The 23,548-nt window shown below is 40.8% G+C and overlaps 1 protein-coding gene across 7 annotated transcripts in view; it reads right to left on the bottom strand.

The window, feature by feature from the left end:
• Nucleotides 1-23,548, bottom strand: part of MBNL2 (muscleblind like splicing regulator 2) — a 164,682-nt gene that overhangs the window by 102,245 nt on the left and 38,889 nt on the right. For all 7 annotated transcript variants that reach the window (XM_059684980.1, XM_059684979.1, XM_059684982.1 and 4 more), the window contains exon 2: nucleotides 9,260-10,039. In XM_059684980.1, the coding sequence (XP_059540963.1) occupies nucleotides 9,260-9,433 (174 nt within the window). In that variant the 5' untranslated portion in view covers nucleotides 9,434-10,039. The remainder of the gene's footprint in view (nucleotides 1-9,259; nucleotides 10,040-23,548) is intronic.

Here is a 23,548-nt window from a genome sequence, read left to right as displayed (position 1 = left end):
GTGACCAACGTTACCTCAAAACAATTAATTAAACATTAAAAATTTAAAAGAAATTAAAAAAACTGAGAAGCTTCACATCAAAATTTGTATCTGTTTTTTTTTTAACCCCAAGATTTTCACAAGGCAGGCAACAGCTATTTGTTGCTGGGTGGCAGCTGCCATCTTAGAATGGTTATGTGCCCTTCAGTTAATTTCTGCAGTCTCCAGTGGTTGGTCCTGTATCTTGCCAACAGTAAGTGCTGAGTCACTCATTCATATTACTTGCTGATTCCTGCAGGTTTTGAGTTTGTACCTCTTGTTTGCTAAAGAGGGAATGAATGAATGAATGAATGAACAAATGATTAAATGACTATTTACTGATGAGCCACTTGGAGCCCATAAAGATGAAATTATATAATATTATATTCAGGAAAGCCAGGGATCAAATATACATTTTTCAGGCCAGGGCTTTTACTTTAAATCGTTGCTTCCTAGTTTGTCATTATATTAAAAACATCCTAAAATACCCCCCCACACACACACACACAATTTGAATGAAAAAAGGATACTGACAAAATGCCATTTCCAGTTCAGAACAAATAGAATAGTAAACAAATTCTTTAATATGATAAATGTGTCTTTCTCCCTGTGCTTTGGTGAGAAATGGTTTCCTAAGAACTTCTACACAGATTAACCAAAGCTAGCATCATCACCCAAGGCAAAGTGAATAACAAACAAATGTAACTATTAAAGAATATAATTAAGGTTAAATTTAATATTTCACTCCATTGTTTTTTTTGGGGGGGGATAAGTTTTACCATTTTTTTCTATGAGTTATTTTTTCTTACATACTTTAACCACAGAATATTATAATCATAGAAATGCCAGTTTATCATCATTCCTTCTTCTACTTAGTACCAAAGACTGGAGTTTTTTGTTGTTGTTTTGTTTTTAATCCTCACCTAAGGACATGTTTTTACTGATTTTATAGAGACAGGGAGGGAGGAGAGAGAGATAGAAACATGGATGTGAGAAACATTGATTGGTTGCCTCCCATATGCGCCCCAATGGGGGATCAAACCTGCAACCTGGGTATGTGTCCTGACTGGGAATCAAAGCCACAACCTTTTGGTGCACAGAACTACACTCCAGCCAACTGAGGCACCTGCCAGCGCAAGACTGGATTTCTTTAAGCCTCCTCTCTTGCCAGCTCCAATGATGGCTAGTAGCTATTCAGGGCAGTATGTAGAGATAGATTCTGAAATCCAATTTGGGCTCATTCAATTAGTCTACAGTGTTTAGATATTATTGTTATGGGTTGAATTATAGCTCCCATCCCCCCCCCCCCAAAAAAAGAGATATATTGAAGTCTTAACCTCCTGGCTTGATTAGGAAAGATGTGACTTGATTAGGAAAGATGTGGTGTTAATCTTGGCTGTAGGCAAATTTGAGAAATAACCAAAAAGTATCTTTCATGACCCTCTGTTCTTCTTGTGCCCACTTTAATGTGTCAGGTTTCTCTTGCAGTCCATAGATAGCTTTTAGATACCAACATGAAACCCTTGAGATCTCAAGACTGCAGAATAGTCTGTAAGTATGGCCACTTTTCTGGGTAAAGATTCCATAGTTTTTATTAGTTTTTAAAGATGTTATACTTCCCTAGAACCAGAGAGAGAAGAAAAAACAACAACAAAAAACAAACTAAGAGTCCTTGGCATGGTGAACAGGATCACGTTAAGGTCTTGTGTCTGGGGAACAAGGCATAGGGTTGAAGTGGGGTGATGGCTTAGGGTGGGGACAGGATGAAGAGTTTGGATTTAGATGTGTTGAGCTGCAGGGGACAATAGACCATTCATACAGAGTTGTCAAGGAAAGGGCACACAGCAGAATTGGGGCTGATCGGCACAGATGTGGGAATTGAATACGTGAGTGCAGACACACTTTTAGAACTGATCACTGAACCCGATCTAGGAAAAATCCAACACAGTCTTGGAGAGACTCCATGTTAGGGAGCAAGGGGAGGAAGAGGTAGCATTAGAGGTAAAATAGGAAGGAAGGTTGGAGTGGCAAAAGGGCCAGGAGCAGGGACGGGGAAGAGGGGAAGAGCAGGAGAGAATTCTAAAGAGAGGCTGACCGGGCTTACAAAACAAAATGGAGATGTGCGAGGGAATGGTGAACGGTGATGCAGAAAAGATTTGGGTCTGAGGTTCACTGATGATCATCAATAAGTCCATTTTGAAAAGTTGTGGGGATGCATTCTTCGGATGGTTATTACTGCATTTCCGCTAGGTGCCAGAAGCCATGCTAGGTGCTGGGGCACAAAGATGAAGGGGACACAGTCCTGTCTTTGGGAGGCTTACAGGCTTGCACTGGGACACTTACTTAGAGGAGAAAACTGGTGCATGGAAGTCTGCATAGTGTTGAGGGAGGGCATGAAGGAGATGTGGTTGATTGACGGGGAGGGTACAAGTCAGATGATAGGGAAGTGGACCTCTTATGCAGGAAGTAATAATTGGTGGATCCAAGAATCCTTAAACTATGAAGCTGTCCTACATTTTATTACATCATAACATGACATCACATATGATTTCAGAATCACATGTGAAAACACACACACACACACACACACGCACACATCTTGGACAAAAGCACTTAAGTGACTGAGGCCTAGTCAGTGATGGTATAATATTTGTATACAGATACAAACAGAAATAAATACATATGCCTTGCTTTCTCTTGCAGTTTCTATTTTAAATATTTAATATTTAATTTTCTGAACAGTTTTATTCCTGGGGGCTTCTAATTTACAAGGTTTCTTTAAAAAATATTCTAATATGCTAAACTTGTTAAAGTGAATATAATTAAGTTATGAGGAGTTTTAGAATTATTTACACCAGTTATTTATTCTGTAAGAGGGGTTAAGAGGGGGGAAATTATGGTGCCAGATTCGAAGTCACAGTCCTCAGATCAGATCCCTTCTCCATCATTTACGAGTTACATGTGAGTTACTTACATTTTTGAACCTCTATAATGGCTGATTATATAATAGTTACCTTACATAAATTTTGGAATAAATAGATAACACATGAAAAGTTCCTGGCAGATCGTAGGCATTGTATTACTACAGTGATTTCTACTGACAATAAAATAATTGTCTGAGATTATATTTTTGAATCAGGCCAAAATTAGGCATATAATTTAGAAAATATTCAAGTAATTTTTACAAAAAGAATTAACCTCTATTTAAGAACTCAGGAACACAAATTAAGGTCAAGGACATATTCTGATATCTTTTTTGACATGTTATTAAGGACTGTCCAAAATGGTCACATACCTACCACTTTTAATTTTAAAATTTTCATCTATAAATAAGAAGACTAAAATTTTATTTGCCAACAGCCAACTGACAGCCAGCATCCCTTAGGTAAATGAGCAGGATCTACTTTTTTACACTTTTGAAATTTAGAAAGAATTGGAGAATTAAAAAACATAGTTTCTGTATCACATGTAGCTTCAGAAAAATGAAATCATTTACTTGTCAACTTTCCAATATTGCATTATACTTCCTGTATCTCCGATCCATTCACAGAGCTTCCTGATTTTAAAATCTATTGGGATACTGATGTACAGGTGTTGCACTGCACAACTCCAGGGGTGCCAATCACATAGGCTACGATGAGAAATGCATTGCTAGTATGCAGTGCACCCCTGTACAGCCATAGGCAGCAGCTCTATTTGCGAGGCTTGAATACTTTCCTGATGAACATGCCCTACGACACAACAAACACTGACTGAGCATCTGCTATGTACAAGATGCTGTCCTAGGCTCTGGGGATACCACAGTGATAAAAAAAAAAAGGTTATGATCCCCATCTACATGGAGTTTTTATTCTGGCAGAGTGGAGAAGGGAGACCAATAGAGAACAAAACCCAAATGTGTGAGTAGGAGAACAGGAAAGCAAGGTGATGAGGAAATGGGATCCCAGCAATGAGAGAACTGCTGTTGGAAATAAGGCTGGCAGAAAGCCCTCACTGTTGGCATTTTTGATCAGAAGGGAATGAGAGGATAGCTTTCATATCATTGAGGCAAGAATATACTTGACAGAGCAAAGAACAAGTGCACACACCCAAGGTCAGCGGCCTACTCAGGACATCTGGGGACAGCGGAGAAGTGGCAGGACTGGAGTGGCTGGATGAGGGTACAGTGGTAAGTCTGAAGCCGGTGACTGAGGGTGGGAAGCAGATCTCCTGGACCCTAGATAGCTTTTGTAAGGATTGAAAGATCTTTACTCAGGGCAAGATGGGATTCCACTGGAGGCCTTGAATAGAGGAGTGACATCATCTGACTTAGGCATGAAAAGAATCACATTGTCTTTGTACTGGTTTTTATCCTGAAAGATAATGTAAGGTCTAAACAATTTTCTCAAAGACTCTAGGAGTGTTTTGTTTTTGCAAAAATTAGCAACATACTTTTAAAAATGGTTCTTTGAAGCTGAATTCAAATTCAGATGTTGGAGCAAATATATTAAATGCCGATGAAAGTGATAAATGCCAAAACTTTAATCTCAGTGTGTTAAAGCTGCTTCACTTATTCCTCTCTGAAGGTTTCAATTTGCAAAGAAATTCACATGAGTTTCTATCATTTACAGGAGGAAGAACCTGAAAAGAAAAATCTCAAACTGAGAGGGCAACTGTTTTATGGACATAAAGGAGTAGAGATGGTGGTCAAGGCCTCTGCTACGGAGATGTTTGTTGCTTTGAAGCAATTTGTATTTTGTTAAGTTAACCTGACTGTGGAATACAATGTTCCAGGATGTTCTGGCCTTCCAGAAAAGATAGAAGCTATTCCACTGTTCATAATAATACTGTATCAACAACAAAACCACAAATTCTTGCATGCTCAGTAGTTTTACATAAAACGCAACAAGGTAAGCATTGTGAATAAAATACAAATGCTACTGCAACAGCTCTGCTATATTTTCTGAAACATCTTTTATAAAAGCATTTATATATGTAAAACTCTCTTTTCCAAGAGTTCAGCAAATCTCTTTTCCAAACATCCACACATTTGTTTAGTATGCATTTATGGAAGTGTACTCCTGTATACAAATAACTTGTCACAAAAACAAAACAAAACAAAACAAAAAGGAATATCTCAGCCTCACAACTGACTTGTCTCTATATTGATAGGTCAACACCGATTCCTTGTACCTATTTTTGGGAATAAAAATACCTCCTAGTGTTTGCAGAAAATATCATTTCAATAACAATAAAAATGATGCCTGCCTCAAACATTATTGCTTTTAATGTCATGACTAATTTGTATCACTGAGGTATTAGCACTCACACAGTAGTTTTGTGAGTTTGGACACATGAAGAGTTGGATGCTTTAAGAATTGGAAATTTTAAGACTCTTGCCTGCATAGCCAGTCACAAAATCAGCACCTGTACTGTGATACTTTAGTAAGAAGGGAAGGAAACGAACATTGCCAGTCCCCACCATGTCCGGCCCTGTGCTGGGCATCTGGCATGTCTTAGACCAGTTAGCCTTTGAAGTAATCTCATGAAGTAGGAATTATTATATATCAATTTTAAATAGGAGGAAGCTGAAGTCAAGGAGGTAAAATAATGTGTCCCAGCTAGGGTTTCTTCAAGCCCGGCTTGTCTGACTTCAATGCCCCTGCCCTTTTCGCTATTGCAGGCTGCTGCTACTGGCCAACACTGTCTTTTTAACATTTCGATGAAATAAAATCAAATAGCTCAATTATTATCAGCATCGTCACTCTTTTTTTAGCTACTGATTTTCGAGTGAGTGTTTTATTTACCAGTCTCAGTCGTAAGGACTTGCAATCCTTACAACCACCTTGCAGAGTGAATACGCCTGCACCGCGCTGGACACTGTGCGCCCTTCAGTCAGGTTTACAGGCGATTGTCCTCTTGTACTGATGGGACAACAAAGCTACGGCGTGATAAACGACACACCCACGGCTGGGAAGTGGTTGAGCAGGCATTTCGATTCTGGCCCTCCTCCTGTGCCTGCGGGCTCTTTTCACATTCTTTATAGTTTGACAACTTAAAAAAATATATAACACACACTCAAATTAAATAAGCTGAACATTTACAATTCTAAAAGGGAACCGATGACTTGAGGCAATATGTAGCTAGGCGTCAACACTGGAAAACGGTTCTATTAGACACTTCTGAAAATGATTTTTTTAAAAAAGATCCAATTTATTATTTGTTTTATTTATTTATTTATTTATTTATTTATTTATTTATTTATTTATTTATTTATTTTTAAATCTTTATTGTTGAAAGTATTACAGATGTCCCCTTTTTTCACCATTGACCCCTTCTAGCCCAGTCCCTTCCCCCACCCCAGGCCTCACCACACTATTGTCTGTGTCCATGGGTTATGCATACATGCATACAAGGTTTTGGTTGATCTCTCCCCTCCCACCAACCCATCCCTGGCTTCCCTCTGAGATCTGATAGTCTGTTCCATTCTTCTATGTCTCTGGATCTATTTTGTTCAACAGTTTATTTTGTTCATTAGATTCCACATATAAGTGAGATCATGTGATACTCGTCTTTCTCTGACTGGCTTATTTCACTTAGCATAGTACTCTTCAGATCCCTCCATGCTGTTTCAAAGGGTAAAGTTCCTTTTCATTTGAACAGTGCTCAACATTCTCATGGCTAGGTTTATGTTTTTACAGTAAATATAACTGTTCTTGGTTACTTTCTCCGTGGGTTGGAATCCTTAAACAATTATGGCCCTGGAGAATCCATAGTGAGGTAATAAATTGTAAAGATCTGTTGTCTTGTTGATAGTCAAGAAACATGTACCTTAATAGGTCAGGAATTTTTCCCTAATTAGTTTAAAAAATTAAAAGTTTTAAGAAACTAGCTAAAATGTTAGTTTAATAGTTAATATCGGAGAAGGCTTGGATAAACAAAATGAAGGAATTAGGGATAATCTGGAAAATGAATTTCTTTTTTAAAAAAAGATATTCTTTTACTGATTTCAGAGAGGAAGGGAGAGGGAGATAGAGATAGAAACATAAACAATGAGAGAGAATCATTGATTGGCTGCCTCCTGCATGCCCCCCACTGGGGGTTGAGCCCACAACCTGGGTATGTGGCCTGACCAGGAATCGAACTGTGACCTGCTGGCTGCCCATTGAACCATGCTGGCTGGGCTGAAAAATGAATTTCTCGTTGCTGACCTCTTTGGTATGTGGAAGTTCTTGTTATCTAGTTTTTCATCTACACTGCCTTTTATAGTGACTGCTTCTACTGGTGATGATCACAGAAGCAAATGCATACTTCGTTTTCTTTTTTGACTATAAAAGAAAAATAAAAACTAACATAAGAATTGCTTATACTGTTACAGTTTATATGAATTATAATTTGTCCATCTATTCATTTATGTGTAGACAAAATAATTCATAATTTTAAAGTCCAATCTAATATTTTTTAATGATTAAAGATGAATAAAATAGGGATAGTTAGTGAGGTAAATAGTATATCTATTTTTAAAAATTTTAACCCTTAAAAGACTTCTTTTGGGATATCAATGTAGTCTTCTGTTTTTAGTGTATAGATAAATTTACCCTTTAATGCATACTAAAATAAATGATTTAAAATCTTTTATTTTAATTTTGACTTAAAATTTTATAAAACACTTTTTTTTTTTTTACTTTAAGATTCAAACCCAAGAATAGGCTAAGAACACTACTTTGTAAACTCATACACAGTAATTTCCCAAGTCATTTATCAAGAGCATGAACCAACATTTTTTTAACTGCTTGGTAATCATATTTAAATAAAGTTGTGCAGAGATGTAAATATTAAGCTCTTTTTAAGCTATAGATCTTACTTATTTTCATTGTAAACAAGATCTGATAATGTTAGGACTGTCATAGACAATCTGAGTTTCATAGAATCCACAATTTTAGGGCAAAATAAACCTCAAAGAATTATGGGCTGTCTCCCCATTTCCTTCTATTAGATTTATTATTGTTGTTTTCCCATTTCTTTAAGTCCAAACTCTACCCAACTCAGTATACAACTCAAGTGCACAGCCTTCAAAAACATTTCTTGAAACAGTCAGCTGTTAGGAGAAGCCAGCTCTCTCCTCTATCAACCCCCACAGAAGATGTCTCTCTATTCTCCCTTTAAGGCATGTGCCCCTTTCTGTCTTGAGTTATAGTTGTTTGCTGATGTGCTTGCTGCATTTTTTCTACCAGTGAACTCATCAAGGAAGCCATCTTGAATCACATTAGTTTCTTCTGTGATGTGTTATGTGTTAACTTTCATATAGTAGGTTCTCAAGGAGTATTGAGGGTGTACTCAACAATTTGTTAGGCATGTCAAATTGTCAAAGAGAATGAAAATCATATTCAGAAGTATTTTAGGAAGTCCTTGGTCAAGAAAGAAAGCCCCAAGTGGCCATCAGCAGATGAGTGGATTAAAAAAACTGTGGTACATCTACACAATAGAATACTACACTGCAGTAAAAAAAAAGAAAGAATTCTTACCATTTGCAACAGCATGGAGAGTGTTATGCTAAGCAAAATAAGCTAGACAGAGAAAGATAAGTATCACATGATCTCACTCATTTATGGAATATAATGAATGACATAAACTGATCCAGAGACAGAGAAGCATTGATCAGACTGTCAAACCTCAGAGGGAAGGTAGGGGAGGGTAGGGGTAAGGGGGAGAGATCAACCAAAGGACTTATATGCATGCATATAAGCCTAACCAAAAGACACAGACAACAGGGGGGTGAGAGCATGAGTGGGGGGGGGGCAGGGGGAATGGGACAATAAGGACACATATGTAATACCTTAATCAATAAAGAAAAAAAAGAAAGCCACAGGAGTAGAAAATTCTTCAAGAGGTGAATCAGATAACTGGCACACATAAGTGACACATTCAGTTTCTTCACCTGTACATAACCTCCAGAAGATCAAAGATTAATAAAATATTTATCTTTAGTTGTCACAAGCCAGACTTTGATTTAAAACTCGGGTACATGAATGTCATGCCATACCAAAAACATAGCATCATGTATTTTTAAATTAAACATGGATCTGTAAAAAATTTATCTATGCCTCATATGAAAAAAATGAATGAAAATCCCCCAATAGTCACCACAAATAAGAAAACAGAATCTAAAAACAATTGTTCAACTTCTGTAAAAGTACAATGAAAAACATTTCATTTGAAAGTTCAGTGTGGCGTTGCTATGACATTCAATGCACTGTCTTACCTTTAGGGAATCGAAGCAGGCGATTACTCTTCCATTTTCAACCTGGCAACTTTTGGGGGGGTGAGCAAATTTGCACTCCTCGTCGGAGCGTGAGCAGGTTCCTCGCTGGAACTGTCTGCAGACTTCTAACGTCAGCCATTTAGTGTCTCTGACTGGGGCAACATTCAAAGCCATGGCAAGCAAGTAATTTGGGTTCTGTTCGTTTCTGTTAAGTGATTAAATCAACCCAAGTTCCAATGATGCAAAATTATTGTTGTGTAAAACCCCACATGTAAGTCTGAAGGTTAAGTGATAAATTGCTTAATGAAGTCCAATCCAAGGAACAGCGTGAGAAGAGAACGTCTTGGCAAGCAGTCACTCATCAATCAATGTGCCCCACCTGAAGACTGCAGGCCGAAACAAAAGCATGCTCAGTGTCATCTCTGGCTGTCAGTGTCCCAGTCTCCTGATTGTGTTGCAGACACACTGTTTCTAATAAGGAACTTCAATATCACAGCACTCCTTGGGAGAATATATCCAGTTCGAAGCTCACAGCTATCGATGGTGCTGTAGAAGAAGCCACTTAGATGTTCAGCTCTTAGCAGGATTTCTGTTTCCTCCCACCTTTATAAACTCTGAAAACAAGTAGTTGGTAAAGTCAGACAACTGAGGTATCTTCATCCACTTGTAAGGTCGACGTAACGTGTATTGGACAGGAAAACAAGACTTGAAAACACAGGAGCTCCCTGGCTGCAGTTTCCAGCCAAAGTGACTTCCCACAGGCACTTTTAAATCATGGACCTGAAAAACACCAATAAAATATCAACTGTCACCCAAACTCAAGGGAATCGACACTTGAACAAACTCTTTAGCTCTTATCTAGAATTTGCAAAAATGCAACTGAGCGCTTTGAGCTTATTCTCAACTACAACCGTATTGCAGAGACGATCCAGGCAGCAGTCCAAAAGTTAGGAACGACTCGAAGAGATGAGTGTGGCAGACACAATAATTAGGCATTCAGAAACAATTCAATCTAATGGGCTTAATCGCTAAAACAGTGCAATAGAATTGTGGCTTCCAATTAATTTCACATTTGGGCCATTGATTTTATTATTGAAAATGTTACAAACAACTATCTGGGATGTGTCTCTCCTTATATAATAAGGATATTGTCATTTTTGGATGAAATGTGGGCCCCTCCTTTATATCCTTTCTGGTTTATGGAGATTTGAACTTAGAGCTGAATAGGTAGAAGTTTCCTGATATTTATTCTCATACTTTTCTGTCTACTGTTATTACTTCCTTAAGGCTAGTATCCCACTCTGTGCTAAGAGCACTTGAGAATAAGGAGTGTTTGTTGTTTTCAATTCTGTATCCTAGAGCCTTAGTTCATGGCTATTAGGTCCTCAAAAAATATTTATTTTGATGCCTGGCCAGCATGGTCAGTGGTGAGCGTTGACCTATGAACCAGGAGGTCATGGTTTGATTCCTGGTCAGGGCACATGCTTGGGTTGCAGGCTTGATCCCCAGTGTGGGGTGTGCAGGAGGCAGCTGATCAACGATTCTCTCTCATCATTGATGTTTCTATTTCTCCCTCTCCCTTCCTCTCTGAAATCAATAAAAAATATTATTTTTTAAAGTAATTATTGATGATTTAAGTGCTGATTGACTCACTGACTGAAGGCATGCAAGTTAGTCTTAGGTTAGCTCAGTTTAGACTTCAGTCTAAATCTAAAATGGCTCTGTTAGTGGGGAATCTCAGAGGGAGAGTGGGTGGGTGGGAGGTACTCAATCAAAGACCTTGAATGCATATATGCATTACCCATAGACACAGACAATAGGGTTCTAAAGGCCTGGATGGGGGGGTTGGGCTCAAAGGGGTCAATGGGGGAAACAAGGGGATATATGTAATACTTTCAACAATAAAGAATTATTAAAAAATAAAAATAAAAATGGCTCTGTTCTGTGGAATGCTGGAATTAAACATCTTCAACAGAAATATAATTAGTAAATTCAGATTTCTAAAATCAGCCTATTTCATTTCTTTTGCTATTTTCAAGGATTGTGAAATTATTAAAACATTGACACTTTAACATTATTGGGGTCAAGCATGAATAAAGGGCTAAATATCAGAAGTTGATCATTTTCACAAATTGTATATGTCACAAGCAACCTTAAATACTTGCCTAGCCTTGATGTTCTTCCAAAAATTGTATAACTAAAAACTTAATGGAGACTAGAAGCATATTATTTAAAATCAGCATGTTCCAAATAAGTTCAGAGAACAATAATCCGTAAGTGGTTTGTAAGTGCTCCCTAAAAAAGTAGGCCCCACAATCAGTTAAGTTTAGTTAACTCCAGGTAAACCAACCTGAACAGGCTTCCATGCAATAGGGCTTTTTCTCTCCTGGCCTTGAATGACTCTCTAATAGGGAAGAGAAGCAATGGTGTCTCTCAAACTTATCTGATCATGGGAACATTTATTCAGCAGGCCATTTCTTGGGATGAGTGGAAAGGGCTACTTCATCCCAAGATTTCTTTTACTTATTAGTAGAAGTGTTTGAATGAGTTTTAATTGGATGGGCATTTAAGGAAATTGGCAACCTGGAAAGCTATGAGACATACCTCACTTTAATTGTAAAATATTTGAGGGGACAGGCAGGCTCCTGCTTGTCTGATTGGCAGCATTGTGTTCCCAGCAGCTAACATCAAATAGCTTAACTTAGGGCATTTAAGAAGATGAGTTTAATAACCAAATTTACTCTGGGTCAGGTTTCACAGACCAGCCTGGACCTGCACCCTCATTACCTCAACCCCCACCTCTTACCCCCTTGAAGAACAAAGGATGAGGGGAGCGAGGGAAAAGGAACCCTTTCTGTGTGTGTATTCGGTGGAGCTGAGACACTAACCATAAGGAGATGTAAAATGATGGCTTGGACACCTCTAATTTATATTTTTGAAATATTTATGGAGCCCATGAATCCTATGGACCAAGGTCCAATGGAGTTACAGGACAACAAAGACACAGGAACGCTCATTCTCAAAGGCAGAAGCATAGTCTCTGCCCAGGCTTCCCTTGTAGGAAAAGAAACAGGCAAACATGTATTTATGCAGCGATGGTGAACAAATAATTACTCAAAGTATTTCGTTAATTTTTAGTATGTTTTTTTAAACTGATTTGAGAGAGAGAGAGAGGAAGAGGGAGAGAGAGAGAGAGATAGAAACATCGATGAGAGAGAAACATCTATCGGCTGTCTCCCACATGCCCCCACTGGGCATAGAGCCTGCAACCCAGGCATATGCTCTGACCAGGAATTGAACTGGGGATGATGTTCAATCCACTTGAGAATTCAGCCACACCGGCCTGGCATCTTAAAACAGGAACAATGCCTTCAACCCAGTCCCATGAATGGGGTACACTTTTTCTTAGATAACAAGACAAATATTTTTTCTGGGAGACAGTTGACCATTTCTACTTACGAGGAAAGTCCAACCAGAATTTAGATGGCCAGACTCTATCAAGATGAACTTGCTTTTAAAAGCAGAGGAGCCAAGCTTTCTGATGGCCAGAGTCCTGTGTATGTCAAAGATGTTCCAGAAGGAAAGGAAGGGGCGTCATATTGCACCTAAACATATTGCTATCCTAACCTCCCGTAAATCCACTCTTTCTCCCAGATTGTTCTCTGTTTCTAGCCTAAAGGCTATAGAGCTACTTTTATCAAGGATACCACCTCTCTTGGGCCTTCACAACCTCCATCTTCTGGAGGGTATAGGCAGGCAGCTGTGGGAACGAGGAAGTGAGAGCAGATCTGGATTAGGTTAGAGGAGGCCACTAAAGGAGATGGGTACTGACGGGTAAGGATGGAGACCAACTTTTAACATGGCCACCAAAGGACAAGATTAAACTGTACGAACACATAAACCAAAATACAGACTGCAAGTTCCTGGGAGGAAGGGTGACATGTCAGGGTTTTACTCTCTAAAATAGAAGCCACTAGCCACGTGTGGCCATTGAACACATGAAATGTGACCAAGTGCACAGAGGAACTAAATTTAAACATTTTATGTATTCTTAATTATTGTAAATTTAACTTAAAACTGATCCTCAATGTAGTTATTGGAAAAGTTTTAAGTGTTCTTGGACTGACTTGAGTACATGAATCTACTTTTCAGTTGTACATTTTATGAGGTCTAAATACAGATCAACTATTTCCAATCAAAATTCAGTAACCAAGTTGAGATGGGTATAAAATCAGTGTGTATTTTAAAATACACAGTAATTTCAGCAACTCAGTGTGAAACAAAAAGAACGTGAAAACATCTAATTAATATTATTTAACAGTTATTAAGGATGAACTGATAATATTTTAACAAATTGCAATAAACATTATTAAAATTAAACTCACTTGCTTATTTTTAGTGCCTTAAAATTCAGAATTATCTATGTAGCTCACATTATATTTCTCTTGATGGTACTGTCTTAGGGCAGTGATGGCAAAACTTTTGAGCTCGGCGTGTCAGCATTTTGAAAAACCCTAACTTAACTCTGGTGCCGTGTCACATATAGAAATTTTTTGATATTTGCAACCATAGTAAAACAAAGACTTATATTTTTTATATTTATTTTATATATTTAAATGCCATTTAACAAAGAAAGATCAACCAAAAAAATGAGTTTGCGTGTCAGAGGTTCGCCATCACTGTCTTAGGGGCTTGTGCATTTCTTCTATCAGCCAACATAGAATTCTCTGGATTGGTGGAAAGTACCCCGTCCTAACAGCCAGCATTTCTAGCTCTCCTTTTGCCAAGGATCCTTCACATGACCTTGGGTGAGTCAATTTCTCTGCGATCCAGTTTCTTCATCTGTAAAATGTTTATAATAGTTCCTGTCTACATTACAAGGTTGCTGCCATGAAGGACAGATTATAGAGGAAACATAAAAGACTTTGTAAACAGTAAAGTGCTACCCAAATGCAAGGTGATGAAAGGAGGAGTTGCTCTATAAATATTTATTGAATAAATCCACTTCCAGGCTTCCTCCCCCGTCAGTATGTCAATGGCCAGGTGGATCAGCTCCAGCCATAGATTCTAAAAGCAGGACAGTGCCTCAGCGATCAAAGAGCTGACTGCGAGGTCCACTTGGGGCCACTTATCTGGAGCATCCCTCATTTCTCAGACCATCTTATTTTGCAGCCAAAAGGAACCCACAGAGAAATTTCTCCACGTACACAACCCACAGTGTCACTACAAAGGCCTGAAGCCTGCTTTCTTTCTCCCGCTTCCACTAACCCAGAAATGAATGAAATATTTTTACGGCCCCAGAAATCACTCTGGGCGTGATGTATAGCCTGAATACACAGGTAGCATCCACCAAGAGCCTTCTTTGTTTGAATACATTCCTCAGTGCCCTGCGTGAGTGGGGAAGAACAGGCAGCATTTTCTAGTTCATCTGCCCAGAGAAATGTATAAATACAGGTACATTTCTAATGCTCACCAAGTTCTCAGATATGCCAGCACTGGCCCTGATTACATGCAAGGCACCGTCTATCTTTCCTAGAAGTTTCTGGACTGAACTGGGAAGCAGGGTCTCCTGCTCACATTATTTTCTACTTTTTTTCTTTCGTTTTCTCACTTCTTTTTGACATGTGCTTCAGTGTTACTGCCAACATCCCAGTCAATCCCACTCCCATTGCCTCCTTCCAGTGTGGAACCTAGAATTTTGAAGTGGTTGTTCCCAGTTGTTCCTCTGGCCTTGTTTCTTTGTTGGCATTCCCTTTCCTCGTCCTCCTTGGGCATTCAGCAACTTCCTGCTGTCTCCCCCTCCTGTCTTTCTAGCCCCTCACAGAGGAGGAGAAGGTCTTTCCCTTGAAGGATCAGCTGAGTCACCAGGCTGCCAAGGCCTTACCAACCTGCACCCTGAAGTGATGCTTCTGCCTGACTCCCTTCATTTTCTTTTGATGACCATCCTGTGGGCCATTTTTCCACACTGTCTGACAATCATTTTTTAAATATATTTTTATTGATTTCAGAGAGGAAGGGAGAGGGAGAGAGAGATAGAAACATCAGTGATGACAGAGAACCATTGATCAACTGCCTCCTGCACACCCCCTACTGTGGATCAACCCCACACCCAGGCATGTGCCCTGGATAGGGAATCAAACCATGACCTCCTGGTTCAGAGATCAACACTCAACCATGAGCCACACCAGCTGGGCTGTCTGGTAATTATTTTTAAGTAGATATCTTTATTCTCTAATTCATAAGAACTGTAAATATTGATTTTCAAATCTCCAGAGTTCAGTTTAGTGACTGGTATGTAGAATATGCTTAACAAATGTTTGTCATATGAACTCCTGATTCTCCTCCAATGAGCATTTGCCTTTTCATACGGACCAGGGTCTAACTTAAAGGAATAAGGCTACAAATAGGGGATTTCAGTTTTATCCTGTAGGAAAATTCCAGCAGGTGTGGCTGGCTTTTACCCTGTTGCTGCCAAGTAGGTTGGGGGTAAGGAGCTTTCCCAGGGATAAATTATTTGAACTTCAAAACCCAGAATCCTCAGCCCAGTGATTCTCCAACAGCAGCAGCAGCCACCCGGGGGAGCCTGTTCGAAGTGCAGGTTCTCAGGTTCCTGCTCAGAGGTCCTGAGTCAGAACCTGGGGGTGGGGCCCAGCAATCTGTTTTAACAAGCTCTGCAGGGTGTGCCTCTGAAGCAAGCTCAAGTCTGAGAACCACCGTAGTAAGCATTTCTTGCCGCCCTCCTGTGGGCCAGGCATCCTGCTGGTTGCTCAGGGAACAAAGATGTCTGTCCTGAGCTAATCACAGGGTCTTGGGTTCACTGATTCTCACAGAAACAATTACAGGAAGGCAGGCTGGGGGCATCCCCCCCATGGCTATGTTTCTAATCAATAAAAACAAACAAAACACAGCTAGACTAAACAGAAAACACCTGAGAGATATGTCCCAGATAAGACCTCATTCTATGAGAATAAAAAACCAGACCAACTCATGGCCTGCAGACTGTTCTGGCGGGTTGGTGGGGGTGCATGGGGCTTTGTTTATAAGACTTTGTCTGAGGGAGGGCTATCTTAAGGGCCTGGTGGTCCCTGCTGACCAGCTGCCGCATTTCCAAGCCCTTCTGCTGGAAGTCTTTACAGAGGGGCTGCTTTGTAGCACCCACGCTCCCAGACAGCCAACTAGAACAAATACCAAGGTTAGCTGTGGGGCTCATCTTCAAAGCAAAGGCAAGACTGAAGTTCAAGGATAAAGAAACAAGGCTCTTATGTTTCCTGAAATGCCAAAGGCCCCGCCATTCCACTTCACAAAATAATCAATCCCAAGCTATTTTTAGGGTCTTTACTTACAGGACACTTCATTTTTCAAAAATATATTAAGAAACTGGCCTAGGTGTTAGATTTTCAGACATCTGTGACATTTGACTTTAGAAAGGAATTTTGCTGCTTGCGTTCTTTCACAGCTGCTCCGGGATGCAGCGTGGAGAGCTTGGAAAGCAGGGCCTTTCATTCTGCAACGGAGGAGGCCACCTCCCTTCAATCGACACCTCACAGACAAGCCCGGGCTATGGGCCCCAGGTGTCCTTGCCTTGCCAATGCTCTGTAGCTAGTTTGTACATTTCTGGGGGGGGGGGGGGAGGGCATCAATCATGTCCGATCTTGAGACTGAGATTGTTCAAAATTTAAGACTGCCTCAAGGAAAATAGTTCTGCAGCACACTGCTCCTCCGGTTCACTCCCGGGCATCTATGGTAGTTTAACTGTCTGCCAGACAGAGGCCTCCTAGGAGCTGATTAAAGGGTCCTTGCAAAACAAACTGATTTCTGAGTCAGACAGTCAAGGACTCATTATCCATTAAGTAACTTATGAGATGCCTTTAATTGTATTTTGCATAAATCAAATTAAAATAAAGAAGCTATGTCTCCTTGGGTTTCCTATTTCTAATTTTGAGAATGGCTGTGTTTCCTATCTTTGATTTTAAAATTCTTAAAATGTGCTTCTTTAAAAAGGATTTTTTTCCTTCCTGTGAGCGGTTTCATGTTTGAGCATCCCACCTCTATTTCTGGAGCTTATATGAAAATAGCTCTCAACGTGCTCTTTCCCTTGATCAATGAACGACTGGGCCGCATCCTGCGCCTATCAGATGCAGACGCCTAGGCTGGAGAGGGACCCAGAGGAGCCACGGCTAGAGTACATACTGGGCTGAGAGCCACTTGACCTCCAAGAGTGGGTGTAATACTGCCCTGTAATCACAGCCACTGAGCAGAGGTTCCTCACAGGGTCTTATCCCTGGGAAGCTCCATGGACCAATAAAAGCACAGAAATGAGAAATGTCCCCCTTGCGAATGAAATAAAGAACCTAACTGACTTTACCAAGAATAGGAGTGATCGTCTTTAAAAAGATTTTTCTTCCTAAACACCTTTAAATGGGTTTCTTTTTACATTTATTGAATATAAATGTAATGGTGCTTTGAAACTTCTGCAGGGGTGAGGGGTAAGAACCAGTTTTTCTGCCCTGATTCTAGTCACTCCTCTCTCCTGAATAGCTGTGTAATGTCACGTAAGCTCTCTCAGCTTCAGTTTTCCTGTTTGAAATTGAAGGGAATTAAGACATACCTAAGCCATTATATGCACTGCAACCAAAATACATTTGGTCATATGAGTCCTCTCTGATTGGTATCTAAGCCTTATCAGCCTTAGATAAGGCATCCTTACGTCTATGTGCATGTACACACACACACAGCAGGTGGAAATAACGTCTACTCACTGAAAGTATAAATTTCTGTAAAGTGAATCAAGTGTACGTGAAAGAAAGTAGAAGGGTCCTTTTTGTGAAATGCTTCCTAGACTACTAGACAAACCTTTGATATTTGCTCTTGTAAGACTATTTGCAAATCTAAATTCATCCAAAGCCAGGAAAGAACCAAGGCTAACAATGATATCTCTACTTTGCGTGGCACCTGACCATACTTTTAAATGCATTTCCATAGGGGAAACTAACCCAGATACCCAAGGTCACATGGTGAGTCAGACAAGCCAATGTTTATAACAACAGTAATAAAAAGAGGAATTCCCAACTAAAAATTTCTCCTCGTATCTTGTAACTTAAAGCACAAGTGAAAAATTCATAAAATCAGGGCTCATGTGAACACATGACCTTTTCCAGTCCATTTTCATGGCGGTTTCCAGGAACCGGTAGAGAAAGAAATCCCATCTTCAGTTAGAAGAGGAGAAATGTCTAAATGTACTCCTGAAACTACAACCAGATATAATCTATTCAACACGTATTTGTATTCAAATTATGTTTCCCCCTGCATCTGTGTTTTCTATGCAAACATTTATAACGCAGTTAGGAGCCGCTCTTATTAGCATCAAAGCAATCCTATTAGCTGCCATTTAAGACTGACAGCACTTACCGGTTTCCTGGATGCCTAGGGCCCAGGGGCTGCAGTGGAGAGCAGCGCGGGTGTCGAGCTGCAGGCTGCAGTCTAGCCCTGAATTCCCAGAGAAGTCTTTGTCAGAACTTCCACTTCCTTCCCAGGCTGCAGGCTCTGGTGGACAGGCATGCTTTGCCACTGACCTTTCCCCCTTTCTCTCTCTTCCATTACCACCAGCGGAATAGCTACTGCATCTGCCTGTACACCAACAATGCGAATACCCTCTTTTTGGATAAGATGTTTGTAATATAACTGCTATGACCATGAAGTGAAAATACCAAATAATGTAAACATGTACACATTTTTAAAAATTCAATATATTGCCATAACTGAACTATAACCATGGTGTCAAAGGAAGTAACTTTTTATAAAATAAATAATGTGTATTTTAGAATTGTAATATTCAGTAATAAAGTATATTATGAGACAGAATGAAGTGGTCAGATACTCACACCTGTATATATGTAGCTTATTTGGAATAGGAAAGATACAAATGCAGACCAACATAGGTATGATAAGTGGTATGGCTTTGCAAAGTGCCAAACAATTTCTGTTAAGGTTTCTAACAAGGTGAAGAATAATGTTACCTCAATTTACACAGTTGTGGCATTCTTGAAAAACTGAGTTATATTAAGACTGTCCAAAAATGCAAAATAAATTTAAAAAAACACTTGGTGCAAATATATAAAACTGTTAAGACCTTGACCCAGGTCACTATGAACAGGATTTTTATCTATGTGAATGTCTAGCAGAACATGCAACATGAGATACAACTTGGTTCCTAACTCTGAGGAAGTCATATCCATTGCAAGATATCAAAATCGTTAGACTCCTGCCTGTCACATTCCAGACACGCTCCCTAGTCATTTGGATAATGGGGGGAGGGGGGAATGCTCCTTTGAATTTCCAAAGTTCTCTTTAGGGGGTGATATTGTCCCCATTGATAATAGTGCTGTAGGGTCTTAGGCTACCTAAGTCCGACTTATGTAGATTGGTATAAAATGTGAGGATCACTAGTACAGTAGATGTTGGGGAGCACCAGAGAGACACAGACAAGACCCCACCTGGAGAAACCTCTCTTTGGTGGCACCACTAGGGGTTCACTAGAATTAGAAGAACTCACAGGTAGTGAAATCGGTCAGCAAGTATAGCAATGGTCCAGGCATTAAAGAATAATCTAGGCTGAAAATTATATTGCAATGGTGGGAAGGAGAAGGCAATTCAGATCATGGCTGGGATAAATTCATTAAAAATGAATAATCTTTTCGGACTGGGAATGTGGAGAGCAGGGAAGAGATTAGTCAAAGAGGACTTCAAAATTTGGACCCTGTGCGGGCAGAAAGATAGTAATGCTCTGCCTGGGAGGAAGGATGTTAGCAAGTGGAAGCCCATTAGAAATGGGGACATAGAGGTCATGGCCATGGATACACAGCTAAAACCACAGAACGGCTAAAGTGAGTGTGAGAGAAAGAGACATATTAAGATTTTATATCTAAATCTACATTGATGTACGTCTCTGGGAGAACAAAGAGAAAGCCTTGAACAAGGCCAAGGACAGTTCATTAGTTACTTAAAGCTGACAGAAAAGAGAGGAGCAAGCGAAAACACAGGAAGAGAATGATAGACAAAAGATCCTCTGAATATTGCAATGTTAAGGGTGCCAGGAGAGTTCAGAGTTCCAAGATGGAGGGAGTAGCCACAAAAGCCCACTGCCACAGACCAGTGACATGTAGATGATTGACAATTGGTAGTGGCTAGAGGTCATAAACAGGCCATACTGCTGACCTTCCCAGGGGAGGAGGAGGGCGTGGGGAGCACCAGGAGCTCTCAGGGGTATTTGGTGCTGTGAGAACACCAAGCAGCAGCAAGGACAGTTCTGAACTCCTCGTGTTTTGTGGTCAGATGGGCACTGATGACCTGTGCATTCCTGGAGAAGTGACCCTCTGGAACTTGAGGCCTGCTCACAGAGTTGGAAGGATGTGCTGTGTGAAGCTCCCAGGAGAGTGCTTGCGTCTCCCACCACTTCCTGCCTTTCCTTTCTTTTCTGAACGGAAGGAGAGAAACACCATAGAGGCTTGGGGAAATGGCAGGATGGCAGGGTGGGCCAGAGAGTGGAATTGACCAGTCGAGGCATCTTGGGAACAGGGACAAGACTCCCGACTTCCTTTCTCCTTGTTCACTCGGCCTTTGCAAGAAATAAAATGGGGCCGAGAGAAGGTGGAAAGTGAGGGAGGCAGCCCGATTTCCAGCTGAAGAGCTGGACATGGAATGGGGCAGCTTTTGCCTAGTGGCCCCTACAGTCTCAGTCAGGAAGAAGTTCCACCTGCTGGAACAGGCACAGGGAGTCCAGGACATACAGAGAGTTCCCGAAGTTGAGGGTGGCCCCCCTTGGCAGTTGAATAAGAGCCTGAGACAGAAAGCCAGGGAATGTCAAGTGGTCCAGGAGGCACCATCTCAATGAGATTTCATGATCTTGTTCCAAAATGAGCAACTACAGTTTCCTTGCTTTCTCCATCTACCCTTCTCGAGCTGAGAACAGGGGCAGAGGAAAAAGTGCTGCCAATTTCAAAGGTCAAGGCCTTAGGGATGAGACAATTTAAAATCAGAGAGACCTGAGTTATAACAAGAGTACAGGCAACGGAGATTGGAGGTGAGGAGGTGAGGGAAAGCGCTATTCTTCTCTCCTTGTGGAAATGCTATCTGTTATCATATAATTGCTTCTAAGTGTATCATAAAGTACCTTAATGTGTGCGTGTGGCAGGTGTAGCATGATCTCAGAAGTGGGCATGGCTAGTATCCCTAGCCAAGAGGGACCGGGTCAGTCGTGGGCTTAGCACATAATAATCACATGTGCTTTGCAAATGAGTGAAGAGCCAGCGGCTTCCCTCAGATTAGAATGAGCAGCTGCATAGAAGGTGCCATAGGAAGTGCACACATCTGTGAGAGGGAAAGGCCGGTGCTGGAGGAAGCGCATGTGTAGAGCTGTCAGATAGATTCCTGGGATGTCAGGCTAACCTGGGTTAGCATCTCTAATGGCAAGAGAAGCCCCAGGTACTAGCTTAGAACAAGCATTTAGTGAGAACCATGGACATAATGTTTTTGAGGTGAAAGGTAATAAAGATGAGAGCGATCAGAGCTGCTGCCAGTTGGCCAGTGTTAATTAGAGGAGGAGGCAGCCAGCATATCTGTGGATGGTGAATTCAGAGCAGAGAGGGGAGGGCAAGAACACAAATCCACCCGGCTGCTGGCTCACCATTCTTTCCTCCAGCTTTGTGGCTTTAAACCCACCAGACAGTGAGGATTCCCAAGTTGGAATCCTTTTTCCGTCTCTGTCACCTCTTCTCCCTCCATCTCTCTCTTTGGTAGCCTACATCTGATCCATTTGGAAATTCTGTTGGCTCGACCTTTCTAATAGATCCAGGGGCAATGGAATTTAAACGGCTGCCACCTGAATTTAAACCACCACTATCTCACCTGGGTTAATTCAGTGACCCCCTAAACCCATCTCTCCTGCTTCTGCCCTTGCCCCCTGCAGTCCTGTCTCAACACATTCTACTAAGAGATCCTTTGGAGATGTAATCAGATCATGCCACTTCCTGCCCAGGTACTTCCAATGGCTCCCGACTCTTGAGTGTGGAAGCCAACAGCCTTACCATCGCTCCTACGGGCCTCTATGGTTAGCCCCATACCTTCCCTGACCTCCTTTCTCCTGTTCACTCCCCTTCAGGCATCCTTGCCTTTGGCTGGTTCTTGAGCAGCCACAGATGTGCTTGCCTCGGGGCGTTGACCTTACTGTTCTCTCTGCTAAGAGTGTGCCTCTCCCAGATAGTCACAGGCTCAGATGACAGTCCACGGGGAGGCCTTTCCTGATGCAATATTTCATCAGTCCTACCTCCTCACTCTGGCTCCCTCCCCCGCCCTCCGCTTTATTTCCCTACAAATTCCTTATCATTATTTGACACTCACATATTTATGTATCTTATCATTTTCTCCTCCAAAGGTGATGTAATATTTGTGATGGCAGGGTCTGTATTCCTGACACCTAATGCAAAACCAAAACTTTAGGACAGTGACGGCGAACCTATGACACGCGTGTCAGAGGTGACATGCGAACTCATTTTTTTTTGGTTGATTTTTCTTTGTTACATGGCATTTAAATATATAAAATAAATATCAAAAATATAAATCTTTGTTGTACTATGGTTGCAAATATCAAAAACTTTCTATATGTGACACGGCACCAGAGTTAAGTTAGCGTTTTTCAAAATGCTGACACGCCGAGCTCAAAAGGTTCACCATCACTGCTTTAGGACATGGTAAGCATGCAATAAATATTTGCTGAGTGATGAATGGATGAATGAACAAATGAATGAATGAATATACTACACAGCTCATAGTTTCTGCCTGAATTTGTGATTTGCTTTGTTCCATCTTCATGATGTGATTTGAAATATTTCTCAACCATTGTTATTCTTGCTATAATTTCAGTACTCGAGGACTTTGACTTCTTAGATTTAGGATAGAACGGGTGCAACAGTTTCTAAGGCCATTTTAGCCCTTAAATGTCTGTGATTGTACAGTGCTTGGCAAGGCTGACTTAAGAAGAAAATGTATTTTTAGGAACTCTTCTGGAAATCTTATCGGCCCGGCTGGGTTTGGCCTAGATTTGTTAGCAGGCCGTTTGCGTTGTGGGATCAAACAGGAGCATCTGTTTGTGTTCCTGTTCCAGAGTCTAGAACTGAAGTGGCATCCAGGTGGGGTGGAGAGGGGGTGGGGTTCTGCACTCAGCATCCAGGAAGGAGCCAGCATTAGATGCCTAAGTCCCAGGCTGTAACAAGGACCCAGATCTAGGGTCTTGGT

Source organism: Myotis daubentonii, chromosome 2 (assembly GCF_963259705.1).
Source record: "Myotis daubentonii chromosome 2, mMyoDau2.1, whole genome shotgun sequence".
Taxonomy (NCBI): Eukaryota; Metazoa; Chordata; class Mammalia; order Chiroptera; family Vespertilionidae; genus Myotis; species Myotis daubentonii.
The sequence above is the reverse complement of the archived record's forward strand: the minus strand, read 5'-3'. Positions and strand labels throughout refer to the sequence as shown.